Below are 14,278 nucleotides of genomic sequence, written 5' to 3'. Positions count from 1 at the left end.
TATTGTTGTCATCTGATGTCTTAGACATGAGTAAGTCAGGGCCTTGGTTCGGGAGGTGCAGCGGGATGCACAAAACTTTTGAGCAGTAATCGACAGAGTTCAGGGGTGATCCGATCTTCAAGAGAGTTGTAGTGTTCGCTTGAGGGAAAGCGAACCGCGTGACTTGTGCGTCAACAAGAGTTGAGGCAGTTATTATAAGATGGGAATCGGTGAAACCTTTTTGAGTTATGGGATGGGTGAGCTTGAGGTTCATTTATTGGGTTTATAGGGGTCAGAGAATATTCCCAAGCGAGCAAGATCTTTTCCTTGTGTCCGAGATTGGAATTTTGGGTTCATCCTCTGGATCCTGATGATTGCCCTTGCAGTGGGTCTTGGAGGGAGAGGGAGATTATGACCCTTCCGTCCTTTTGAGTTGCGATTGGGATTGATCAGGGAATCAGAGTTAGTAGGGTGTTCTTAGAGTCTGTTAGTCGGTGGGGGATTAATAGGATAATGTTCGAGGATGGTATGGAAAGGAATTAGACCGGAAGAGTTTTCAAGTTCAGAAGATTCGGATTGAGAGTTGTAGCGGCAGTTGGGTCTGCCCCTTTCGGGTCAGGAGTTCTTGGTGCTGAGCAGATACAGCAGGTTAGGAAGAGGTTGCTGACGGCTCAGAGTCATCAAAAGAGCTATGCGAATAGGTGTCGCTCAGAGCTCGAGTTCCGGGTTGGTGATTTCGTCCCCTGAAGATGTCACCTTGGAAAGGTGTGATCCGGTTCAGGAAGAGAGGCAAGTTAGGACCTCGGTATATTGGTCTATTCAGGGTGATCGCAAGGGTAGGGAGGGTGGCGTATCGTTTGGAGTTACCTACGGAGTTGAGTCAGATTCATGATACCTTCCTCGTGTCTCAGTTGAGGAAGTGTATAGCCGACGAGTCGACAGTGGTGCCATTGGAGGATATCCAGGTGGACACGGGTCTGAATTATGTTGAGAGAACGATCGCGATCTTGGAACGGAAGGTCAAGGTTCTGAGAAATAAGGAGGTGCCGCTGGTTAAGGTCGAATGGTAGCATCGGAAAGGGTCCGAGCTGACTTGGGAGATGGAGTCAGAGATGCAGGAGCAGCATCCGGAGTTGTTTTCAGCATGAGACTTCGAGGGCGAAGTCTGGTTCTAGTGGGGGAGAATTGTAACATCCCGAAATTCAGGTAAGGCTATTTACCCCTTTCTTTTGTTAAGTTGCAAAGATTAGTCCCTTGAGTGAGTCTTGTAGCAAATAAGTACGCTGGGTGTACAGGGGAGTACGTTGTGCGTACTCATGTGCTTAATTTGGACGCGGAGTCGCCTGGGTACGCTGGGCGTACCCAGGGTTACGTTAGGCGTATAGGGTCCAGATGCAAACCCTAAATTTCGGCTAGTGCGCTATTTAAAGGATGTTAAGGCTCATTTCTCAGCCTTCATATCAGAGAGTGAAACCCTAAGAGAGCCTTCCATCGTCCTTAGCTTAAGTGTGTGTGTGTCTTGGAGCTAAAACTGCCTTGGTGTGTTAGTGAAGAAGAAGAAGGAAAGGAGCTTGTGGAGGCTAAGGCTTGAAGTGCAAGTTTGGATCTGAGATCTATAGAGGAAGGAGCTTCATTTAGAGGCGGAGGCTAGACCATATTATTTCAGAGTTCGAGATTACCGAGTTACCTGAGGTGAGTCTTCTCACTATACTTTACCTAGAGTGGTAATTAGAGTTTTGTGACAGAGTATTTTGTATGCTATTTATACGATGTGATACACTGTGTTATTTCTATGTGATTTATGCTATGTATGTTTCAGAGTTTACAGAGTTAGGACCGGAAGGTCCACAGAGTTAGGACCAGAGGGTCCACAGAGTTATGGGACTAGAGGGTCCCACCGAGACACATTGACCAGAGGGTCAAACAGAGTTATAGCCTCTAGTGGCTAATATGTGTTGAATGTGGTATTTTGGGGAGCTCACTAAGCTTCGTGCTTACCGTGTTATGTGTTATGTGTTTCAGGTTTTCTTCTCAGGATCACGGGACGGCATCGACTTGATTGTACACACCAGAGAAAGAGTTAGGAGGATCTTGGATTACCATTTTATTAAACATGGAGCTATGTTTTGTGATTTTAATAGATGATGTTTTGTGAAATATGTATTGAGAATTATATTTTTTCAAAAGAAAAAATTGTTTTGAAATTTACGGTGTTACAGTATGATTCCACTAGAGGCATTACATTTGTGGTGCTAGGCTTCCAAGAAGATCAAGTTCAAGAGGATTATCAATTGTTTACTATAACAATTGAAAGGTATGTAACTCTTAAACCCTAGTTAGTTATTTTCGAAAATAGCCTCTCTCCTCTAGGGTTCTTGGTTGCAATTCGAAGTTATGTGTTCAATAGTTAAAACATAGATCCAAAGTAGGTTGCATGTGAACTTAGGAATTGTTTTCTAGTTTATCTATTTTACCTAAAATCCAACAAAAATGTGATCCACCGTCTCTTCTGCATTCCCGCACTGTTGACAAATGTTTGAGTCCACCATCACCCCTCTTTTGATAAGTTCCACTACAACTGGTATTCGCCCTAATCTAGCCCTCCATATGAAGCTCGTTACTTTTAAAGGCACCTGTTTAACCGATAAGAATTTTCCAATGCCTACCGGTTCCTGAGTTTTCAATCTAACTCTCAATGCTTTCATGTTAAACTCACCATCAGTCATGAGGCCACACGACCAAGCTACACCATGTGGCTGCACATTCTTTTTAATCACCTAATCAATTGAAAATCCTTTTTTCTCTAGGTCTTTCTTTGCACCAGTAATGTTTTTCCAAGTTCCTGTCAATGTTTTTTTTTGAATAATATTCATCCGGTTTGTTTTGAATATTATGTATACCTTTAATAACTTTTGCCCATAATGCCCTTTGTTCCACTCTTAATCTCCACAACTATTTTACAATAAGGGAAGTATTTAGTGCTTTTAAGGAACCCACCCCCAAACCACCTAGCTTCTTATCCGCTATTACCTTCTCCCATGGAACCCAATGAATTTTTGTTTGCTCCTCCGACCCCCCCATAAGAATCGACGTCTAATATTCTCCAGTGTATTGATTACTCCTTCGGGTGCTACAAATAGTGATAGAAAGTATGTTGAGAGGTTCCCCATTACCGATTTAATGAGCGCTAATCGTCCACCGATTGAAAGTGATTTTGCTTTCCAAATTGACAATTTTCCACGAAATCTATCCACCATCGGTTTCCAATGCTTCTTCAATTTCATGTTGGCTCCCACAGGTACGCCTAAGTAATTGAACGGTAGGGCAGATGGGTTGCATCCGAGAGGCCTTGCCCAACACGCAACTTCAGTTGTATATGCACCAATACCATAAACATTTGATTTGTTAAAGTTTACCTTTAAGCCCGACGATACGTGAAAGCAACGTAAAACCCTAGCCAAGTTCTTGATATTTTGTTCGGACCACTCTCCGATGAACAACGCGTCATCGGCGTACCATAAATGAGTGATCATCAGACCACCATGTGGCATCTGAACACCTTTGAACACCCCATTAATGCAAGCTGCTTTTATTGCCACACTTAGACCTTCCATTGCTGCAATAAACAGAAACGGTGACAACGAGTCCCCTTGACGGACCCCTTTTGAGGTATTAAACTCATCTGTTGGGTTTCCGTTGACTAGGACTGGAGCTTTCGCAGAATTAAGGCATCCCCAGATCCACATCCTTCATTTTCCCCCAAATCCCATTTGTTGTAAATTTGAGTCTAAAAAGTCCCAATTTATTGTGTTAAACGCCTTTTCGAAATCTGCTTTAAATAAGAGAATTCTTTTGTTTTGATTTCTTTGCCCATGCGCATACTTCGTTTACCACCAACGGTCCGTCTAATATATTCCTGCCCTCAACATATGCCGATTGTACCTCGTCGATGCAATGACCCACCACTTTCTTGATTCTTACCGCCAATATTTTTGCAATAATTTTGTACATACAACCGATTAGGCTTATCGGTGTGTAATCACTGAGAAGAAGCAGGTCTTTGACTTTAGGGATTAGGGAGATAAATGAGGAACTACATGAGGAATCCAAAGTTCCGTGTCTTTCAAAGTATTTGACCACCGCCGCTATATCTCCCAACAGAACCTCCCAATATTTTTTGATGAATTGAAATGAGAAACCATCCGCTCCAGGTGCTTTTTCATTTCCACAAGCCCACACGGCATGTTTGATCTCTTCGAGCGTAATAGGAGATTCAAGATTTTGGAGTTCAAATGCTGGAATCTTTTTGAACAATGGGCTGATTAATTTAGGCCTCACGGCATTTCCAGAAACCTATCCAATTTGCTCATCTTTACTTCAACATTTTGAAAATATGTGAATTTATGGCCTCCCATCTTCACATCAATAAGACCCGCCTCATGAATAAAGCAGTTAAAATCTCTAGCTGAGCGGGCACAAAATATAGAGTTAAATCGTTCTGCTGGACCCCGGACAACATTGAAATCACCTAGAGTAATCCACAAACCACCTTTCTCCTGTTTTATGCGTTTTAGTTTCTCCCACAGGGCCTCCTTTTCTGTCACAAATTGTGGACCGTAAATATTTGCAAAAACTACCTTCTCTTGTATCCCATTCCATGTTCCAATGTTGATTAAAAAGTTACGAGACGAAATGATTTCATTAGAAGAGAATAATCTATTATCCCACAGGTTTAACAAACCTCCAGATCTTCCAGTTGCGTTCATTCTTTCTACTCCCACATTTGTAGAACCCCAACATGCTTCTACATCGATGTTTTCCGCATCTAATAACTGTGTTTCCTGAATTGCAAAGAAGGAAATCTTGTGTTTTGATTTGAGTTTTCTCACCAGTTCACCTTATAATCTTCTCCTAAAGAAAAGAATAAAAAATAGACGCGTAAAAGAATTAAATGCATTTCAATCAATTAATTCGCATGCATATATTGTGGCAAAAGACACCTTAAATCAATTCACATGTTCCAACGAAAACAAAATAATAAAGGAATCATACAAGGCGCAAGCTTTAAGGGAGGATGAATCATTCTCTCTCAACCCATTAAATCCACTATCAAATCATTTTTTTTATTTTTTTTTTTATTTTTCTTCATTTTTCCTAATCCATAACATACGGAAACCCTATTTTTATGAACACAATCAACCCATTCAATTAAAAAAAAGTTCCAAAACAATCAAGGTATTTCTGGAGTCCAAACAGTTCAAATGCTAATATATTGGGTTCAAAAATTGGTGGAATGAATTTAGCAACTTAACTCGCTGAAACCAGAAGAGCAAGGAATGGCATACCGACAGTACCGTTGCTTCGTGTTTTTTAACCCGACATCGACTCCGAGAACAAAATATATTTTTGCAATCCAAATTTGGAGTGTTATATATCCATGGATAGCTCTTAATAAACATAACACAAACAAAAAAAAAAATCCCAATTTATATATGTGTTCAAAATTAGGAAAAAAACTAGATATTCGTTATATATATATATATATATATATATATATATATATATATATATATATATATATATATATATATATATATATATATATATATATATATATTTTGTTCTTTTTTTCTATTTTATGATAAAAAAAAATTTAAAAGTAACAATTGTAGCCATTTTCTCTAATAGTATTTCACGTTTATTAACATGTTTAATTGCTTTGATTTTCTATCCGTTTGAGTATCCTTGGTATTTGATTCATCCTAATCAATTTTTTGTCGACTTTAGCATCTTGATTGACAAAGAATTTCTTTTGTGGCACCCACCAACTTTGATAGTCAACCTAAAACCTGAAAGCCGCCATCCTTCTTTTAAAAGTTAAAACCAAACCATCACCAATCCAAAACAAAAAACATCTCAAAAAATGAAAATCACACTCCAAATTTGCTTCCTTTTAATCCTTCACCTCTTCTTCCATATTTCATCTTCCCAATTCCTACCTTCAAACACCACCGGCTATGCTTGCAACCTTAGCCAAACTGCATCCTCTTGCCAAACCTATGCCTTCTTTACAGCCATGGGTCCAAACCAACTCGACTTAGCCTCCATAGGCGATCTCTTTTCTGTAAGCCGACCAATGATTGCCAAACCAAGCAACATAACATCTCTAACTTCACCTCTTGTCCCTAATCAATCCCTCTTTATCCCACTTACTTGTACATGTAACTCAGTCAACACCACTACGAACATCTCATATGCTAAAATCAACTACACCATCAAGGGAGGAGACACTTTTTATCTTGTTTCCACAACACTTTTCAACAACCTTACAACCTACCAGTCGGTGGAGCTTGTGAATCCTACCTTAGTCCCTATAAACCTCACCATAGGTCAAGATGTAATCTTTCCGATCTTCTGTAAGTGCCCAACAAAAACCCAACTCCAGAATCAAATTAATTATCTCATTTCATATGTGTTTCAGCCATCTGACGACATATCTTCCATTGCTTCAAGATTTGGGTCAACGACAGAATCCATAGTTGAAGTAAATGGCAACCGAACAATTCGCCCTACAGAAACTGTTTTTGTGCCTGTTTCGAAGCTTCCTGAGCTCACACAGCCGGCTCCTATTAATGTATCGAATAGCCAGAGAACGACTGAAAGAACATCGGCTGTGATAGGATTGGGTGTTGGGCTAGGTGTTTGTGGACTAGTGTTGATTTTGATGGGTTGTTTTTTAGCTTATAGAGAGTCTGTATGGAAGAAGAGGGTAGGGAGGAAGAAGGATGATGGAGAAAGCAAGAAAAATGAAGCAGGAGTGAGTCTTATGGCTGACGTTTCAGATTGTTTAGATAAGTATAAAGTGTTTAGGGTGGAAGAGTTGAGCGAAGCCACCGATGGGTTTGATGATAGATGGGTGATCCAAGGGTCTGTGTTTAAAGGTTATATTCATGGGAAACCCTACGCAATCAAAAAGATGAAATGGAATGCTTATGAAGAACTCAAGATCTTGCAAAAGGTGCAACACTTTATCTATCCTTCACTCACTCTCTCACTCTCACAATTTTCAAGTATTTTTAGTAAATTTTATAGAAAATTAGACATTTTGTTAATTAATACTTCAACACCACTAACGGTTACTCCAAAAAGTCAAAAACCTCAATAGAATTAATTAATTCATCATATTTAATAATGTTATAATTGGATGTGTTTTCCGAATTAAATATTGTAATTTGTTGCTTACATAATTTATAAATAGGATAGCCCAACAAAAAACTTTAGGCAACTAGGGTAATAGACAATGGATTGAAGTATTTAAGGAATAGTATGTTAGCTAATTTGGATGTCTTTTTCTCCTAGTGTGATTAGGTTTATTTTTCTTTTTAAATAATATTAGAAAAAGCTTTTTGTCTTGTATAAAAAATGTCCTGGCTGGTAATGTGTTGTCATTCAACATACCTTTTAATATTTTGACATATTCTTTCATTTTCTTTTTAAACAATGTTACAAAAAACTAAAAGTTTTCTGATTTGTTGATTTGTGGGTATTCTAGAAAAAAAAATGATTATTATAGTGTCATTTTTATTAAATAATATATAATGATATAGAAGGTTAATTTAAAAACATATTAGCTTGCTTTTTCAGGCTTAAAACAGATGCATAATTTTTTTTTTCGGAAAAGTTTCATTCTAATACTACACGGTTCTTTTTTCTCAATCTACCATAATAAATAAGAATAATTTTGTCACATGTCCTCTTCTTTTTCATTTTGACACTTATCATTTTCTAGATTTTTTTGAATTATTTAATATCCACTTGTCATTTTTATAGTTTTTTTTTTTCTTTTTTATTCAAATCTCACCTATTAAATGCCACCTCATATTAATTAATTGTATAAATATATTCATTAATGTACATAATAACTTTTTATTTTCAATTTCTTTTTCTATTAATATATTAATTAATATATATGTATATTAATATAGATAGTACATTCCATTTATGAATTCATATTAATTAATTTTATTAGTATAGATTAATTAAGATCAAATTATATAAATAGTCCATACGGTTTACCAAAAAGTCACAAACTCAATCGTACTTATTTTTTTCTGAACATGATTTTATGATTACCAAAATTTTCTTTTAATAAACCCGTGCATTACACGGGTTTCACACCTAGTATATTATTAAGAACTACATTAGTTTTGGTTTATAAGATTACATGTCACCTTTTTCGATAAATATTTTAGTTGCCTAATAGTAGTAATTCATAAACCGTTTCCTAACGTGATAAATTAAGTAAATGTAATATATATATTTTTGAAAGTGAAGTGAACATTATTATCAAATTAAAGTTAAAATTATAATATTCCAACAAGTACATAAAGATGATATTCTAAAATAGACAAGGATGTGATTGTGCGGTGGCTATATTTATTTATTTATTTTTTTTTTTATATATATATATGAGAAATTAAATATTATTGTAGATTCATTATTAAAAAAAAATGATAAAATTCATATTTTTATAAATTTAATAATATTCGTTAATATATATATATATATATATATATATATATATATATATATATATATATATATATAGTTTGTATAAAACTATGTTCGATTTTATGGTTTGTATTTTTTTTATATATTTTATATATTTTTTAAGGTGTTCTTACCGAAAAAAGAGTCATCATCGGAACCAGACTATATATATATATATATATATATATATATATATATATATATATATATATATATATATATATATATATATATATATATAGGAAAAGTGAATATATAGCTGTCATGTATGTAAGATTAGGTATAGAACTTCCAATATGACGTCGTTTTAAGATAAAACTTTAGGATATAAATACAAATTTGGAATTTTAAATATAATATAATTCTTATTTTCTTCAATTTTAAATAATATGTTTGCTATTTTTTATATTGATTATGCCCGATCCCCTTCGTTTTCCTTAGAAGAAATTACTTTCAAGTGATCATTTTACTTTGACTTTGTTATAATCGTTTTCTCAATTTTCATCCTAATTGACATAAACAATTTTTCTGTTCATAAATATTGATATTCCAGTGGTATTTAAAAAAAGAATAACATAGATTTATGTATATAAATCTATGGAGACAATGGAAATTCATTTGCCAACAACAAGGACATTCTTATCTTTTTTTTTGTTTGCATATTAACCAAAACAAACCATGTTACGTTGATAAATTGGATGTAATTTAAGCAAATTATAACCGACTTCAAATTAAACAATGTTTTAAATCAAATTTTAGTTAAAAATATATAGCTTTGATAGGTTCTATATGTAACTTTATATACATGACAGCTACATATTCACTAACCCATATATATATATATATATATATATATATATATATATATATATATATATATATATATATATATATATATATATATATATATATATATATATATATATATATATATATATATATATATATAAAGGTATTCGACAAAAAAATATGATGTACGAGGAGGATACTAGTGAAATTCCAAAAATATTAGAAGTAATTCAAGTTAGCGGTTGAAGTGTCAGAACCTTGAACGATTACAATACAAATATGTTACAAAACAACGTAGTATGATGAGTTTGGGTATCTAAGCTTATAGACTATTATAAGATATAATTACTTTTCCATATATATATATATATATATATATATATATATATATCCCGAATGAATAACTCTCCTAAGTTAACAAACTTCACACGGTTGACGAGTAATACCTAGGAGAGGATTCATATAGACCTTCTCATGAGGATCACTATTCAAGAACACATTCTTGACATCTATTTGGAAAACCGTCCACTGAAGAATATATGAAACTGCTATTTGAGTATGGATTGTCCTTATCTTCGCAACTGTTGCTCATGTATCCTCATAATCCATGCCATGCTTTTATGAGTATCCAAGCATATGTGTTTGTTAAGTGTGAGTGGAACAAGATCTAATGTATAAGTTTGGTGAAGAGCCCTAAGTTCCTTACCCATAACATTGCTAAAATGGATAAAAAAAACAACCTCTTTATTGGACATATATTTTGATAGATTATGTATATTGGCTATAAATGAAGCAAACGAATATAGAAAAGATCAATAAGCAAACTTCAGGAGTTTGAAAGACCCATGGGTATGAGTGGACTTAGGAGGTGATGTAAGATCCATCATCACAATAGGTTGAGGAACTATCTAAAATGTTAGGTGTAACAGGAGCATTGTATGATGTTGTAGGTGCATAATGAACTGGGTTTTTAGAAACAATATCATCATTGTGAACATCAAAATCATCAGTAGCCCGTATATGTGACTTTGTTATGTTATACGATTGAGTTGGACAGAATTACGAGTACGCGTGCACTAATGAGGTGGTTGAAGATACAAAGTCACAAACGTGTTGAGGTGCATTCTAAAAGGTAGGTGCATCAGGAGAAATGTATGATATTGTAGGTGCATCAAAGACTACGTCATTTGATGTGATGTCATCATTGTGAACATCAAAACGATCGCTAGTTCGTATATGTTACTTTGTTATGTTAGACGACTGAGTTGGAATGGAGAAAAATAGGATATGCAACTATATCCTTTATGACAAATACCATATACCAGATAAAACAAATAAGTTTGATTGTGGAACCATCTCATTTTGCTGGACATGCGACATAGAGAAAAACAAGTACAAACAAAAACTTGTAATGAGGAGTAATAGTTTAAGTGATCATATAGCTTCTCGAATGGAGACATCCCAGAGTTATGTGATATAGAGATTTGATTTATCACATAGACAACGGTTATGAGTTCTTCTCCCAACAAACATTAGAAACCTTAGATGATAGTAACAAAAAGTGGGCAATTTCAACAAGAGGTATATTTTTTCTCTATACAACACTGTTTTGTTTAGGAGTATTTATACATGATGACTAGTGTATGGAGCCACCAGATGGAATTAAGTGTGTGAATTCGTTAGAGGTATACTTCTCCCAAGTCACACTGAAAACATTTAATAAAAGATGGATGTTGTTTCTGGATAAAAGCTCAAAAATTCTTGTAGATTGTCAAGAAATTAAACATACAATTTATTAGAAAAATGAAAGTATAACAAGTATAATCAGCTATAAACAAAACATAATAGGTGGATCCTCGCTTTGAAAATTTAGGGATGAACCCGCATATATATTAGTCTACACAAGATAAAAAAATGAGCAAAAGAGCTAGAGACACTTTTATTAAATGGTAAAGAAGAATATTTAGCTATTTTACAAAAATTACAATAAGAAATATGACAGCGATTCAGATGAACCAAAACACATGTAGATACTAGATACTATAAGGTGTCATTGTCACATATCCTAAATGAGAATGTTAAACATAAAAATAAGAGACGGATGACTCAAATGGAGAAAAGACAAATCAATACTAGTAGTAATGACATCATAAGCTTTTAGTTGATCAATGACATACAATTCTCCTATATTAAGATTAATCCTAATCACTATCTATGAGTGTGGTCATGTACACAACAAAGATAATTAGAAAAGAAAATCCAATAATCATATTTACACAACTGATTGAATGAAACCAGGTTTATAACAAGCGTAGAATATAATAGACATCAGAAAGTGATATATGATTTTTAAGAACAAGAGCAACACCTTCTACATGCGTAGATGTAGCGTTGGTAGACATGAACGAAATGGGTGATCCATGAGATAAAGAAACAAAGGATGACAAACAAAGTTTCATATGATTAGATGTATCAAAATCTAAGATCCATAAGGATGATGGAATACCTGAAGTATTAGATGAGGACAAACCTAAAACAACATAGATGTATAGATGGTTGCATGTTTATAACTAAGGACATTTCTGAACTGCTCAAAAACATGAGGATCCAAGGCACTCGGTGGTGTGGTTGTAGCATGAATATTATTTTCTACTGTAGGTGCAACAACAATAGAATTTGGTAGGCCGGGGTTACAATGTTGAAACCATCTAGATGGTATGTTTTGTGCTTCTTTGCATTGTTGATTAATAACTAGAACTAAGACTTATAATGGTTCTTTTGTTTGAAGTAAGCACATTAACCAAAAGCAACTTTGGGGGTTGATGTATCCTTTAGAGCTATTATAGTAGTAACCAAAACAAATAACACTAGTAGCGATTTTAAATAAATACCAACAATAACCACATCAAACAAATATAAAAAATAATAAAAAAGAACAAATAGTTTCAAATGAACGAAGAAATACGAAGAAAATTACAAGAACATTGATGAACATCAATCAATTTTTTCGATGAATAATTATGAGTCGATGAACAATACCACTTTTTTCTTTCAATGAACATTCACAAATCGATTTCAATCACAAAATAAAAAAAAATAAAAAAAAAATTGGATCGGATTGTGTTCTGATACCATGTAAACTAATAACACATAAAGAGAAAACGGTTAGGTTTTATTATTGAAAGAAAATTATGATTACAAATATAGATAAATAAAACTATAAATAGTAAAGTGTATCTAGGGTTAACTTAGCTAAATGGATAAACAAATGGCAAGTCTAAAAATACTTTATTATGCTAATTTTGAGCATATATTTTTATTTAGTTAAATCTCAGATGATTTATTCAACAATTTTTCAATAATCTATTTCTTATCGACAATAATCATTTGAATGGTGCTTTAAAAAATGTATTATTGATCGATTTTATGCCTTTTTTTGTTGTTAGATAAATATCAAATGTCTTTTAAATGTTAATTATATGATTTTATGAGTTTCTTAACTTTGTGCGTATGACGTTAAAAAATTGTCAATTTGTAGTTATATATTTCTATTGAAATAAAGAAAATTAGAATCCACTGATTAAATAACTTGATTTATTTATTATTTAGTAGCTAAAATTTATTTTACCTTGTTTATGTGAAGGTAAACCATGGCAATTTGGTGATGTTGGAGGGATTTTGTATAGACTCTGAAGATGCAAGCTGTTATCTAGTTTACGAGTATCTTGAAAATGGATCTCTTTATACAAGGTTGCATGAGAGTAATGTAGACATGCTTAACTGGAGAACAAGACTAGGAATCGCAGTTGATGTTGCTAATGGTCTTCAATACATCCATGAGCACACTAGACCACGAGTCGTGCACAAGGATGTCAAGAGTAACAATATCTTGTTGGATACAAATATGAGAGCCAAGATTGCTAATTTTGGGTTAGCTAAATCAGGATGCAATGCTATAACAATGCATATTGTGGGAACTCAAGGATACATTGCTCCTGAGTACTTATCTGATGGTATCGTCTCTACTAAAATGGATGTTTTCTCTTTTGGCGTTGTTTTGCTTGAACTAATTTCTGGAAGAGAGGCCGTCAATATAGACGGAAAGGCTTTGTGGGTAGAAGTGCATGAAAATTTCAATGGAAAAGAGGATAAACACATACATAACTTAAAAGGGTTTATGGATGATGTACTTCTGAAAGAATCGTGTTCAATTGATAGTGTTATGAATGTTATGTCGATCGCTATAGCTTGCTTACATAGGGATCCTTCAAAAAGACCGAGTATGGTGGACATTGTCTATGCATTATGCAAGAGTGATGATTTGTTCTTCGATATCTCTCAAGACGGCTTATCACCACGCCAAGTTCTTGCGAGATAAATTTATCTTCGTAATTATTTTTTGGTATCAGAGCTTTGGGAAATTATTGAAATATACATAAAGCATACTTTACATAGTTAAAACAACCGATTGGCCCCTACACACCGTAATGGTTAATGTTCTAAAGATGCTACTCTTCCATGCGACCCGGGTACATTCTACACTGTTTCATCACTTCATATTTGGTTTTGGTTAAAGTGATGGTAGAGGATAACTACATATGTGGATTAAGTAGGAGAACAATTGTGTTGGATGCGTGGATTGTTTTACTGTAATAAAAGTATAAAATGTAATATTCCATTAGAGTATTAAAAAACTGTTATATTTTAAAATATTTAATAAGATTCTAATTGAATGTTGCATACATTATACTTTTATTAGTAACATAATATGAAAATAACTTACTAAAATCGCAATTCTTTTATTTTTATTGAAATAAAAAGTGACAAAAATGACTGATAATTAAGTATTATTATTATTTGTTAAGGTGTGGCCAAAAATACATCCACTTGTCTCATATTAGTGCACTCTAGTCTCGCTTACATATCAATACCCATTTTAAACTTCTGTTTTTTTTACAAT

At 33.9% G+C, this 14,278-nt stretch overlaps 1 protein-coding gene across 1 annotated transcript; it reads left to right on the top strand.

The window, feature by feature from the left end:
- The first annotated feature begins 5,849 nt into the window (after positions 1 to 5,849).
- LOC145093949 (serine/threonine receptor-like kinase NFP) lies at positions 5,850 to 14,060 on the top strand. The gene is made up of 2 exons (XM_079032197.1): positions 5,850 to 6,997; positions 12,962 to 14,060. Exons 1-2 carry the CDS (start codon positions 5,903 to 5,905, stop codon positions 13,694 to 13,696), a joined length of 1,830 nt encoding a protein of 609 aa, XP_078888323.1. The 5' UTR covers positions 5,850 to 5,902; the 3' UTR covers positions 13,697 to 14,060.
- Positions 14,061 to 14,278: the final 218 nt, after the last annotated feature.

This window comes from Lactuca serriola, chromosome 3 (genome assembly GCF_051521515.1).
Source record: "Lactuca serriola cultivar US96UC23 chromosome 3, Lser_US96UC23_V15, whole genome shotgun sequence".
Classification (NCBI taxonomy): Eukaryota; Viridiplantae; Streptophyta; class Magnoliopsida; order Asterales; family Asteraceae; genus Lactuca; species Lactuca serriola.
This window is presented reverse-complemented; position numbering and strand designations above follow the sequence as displayed.

What these genes read in the sequence shown, in the direction of transcription:
- LOC145093949 (XM_079032197.1), top strand. Translation starts at nt 5,903, where the DNA reads ATGAAAATCACACTCCAAATTTGCTTCCTTTTAATCCTTCACCTCTTC. An exon ending in AACTCAAGATCTTGCAAAAG is followed by an intron (nt 6,998 to 12,961) that starts GTGCAACACTTT and finishes GTTTATGTGAAG; the next exon opens with GTAAACCATGGCAATTTGGT.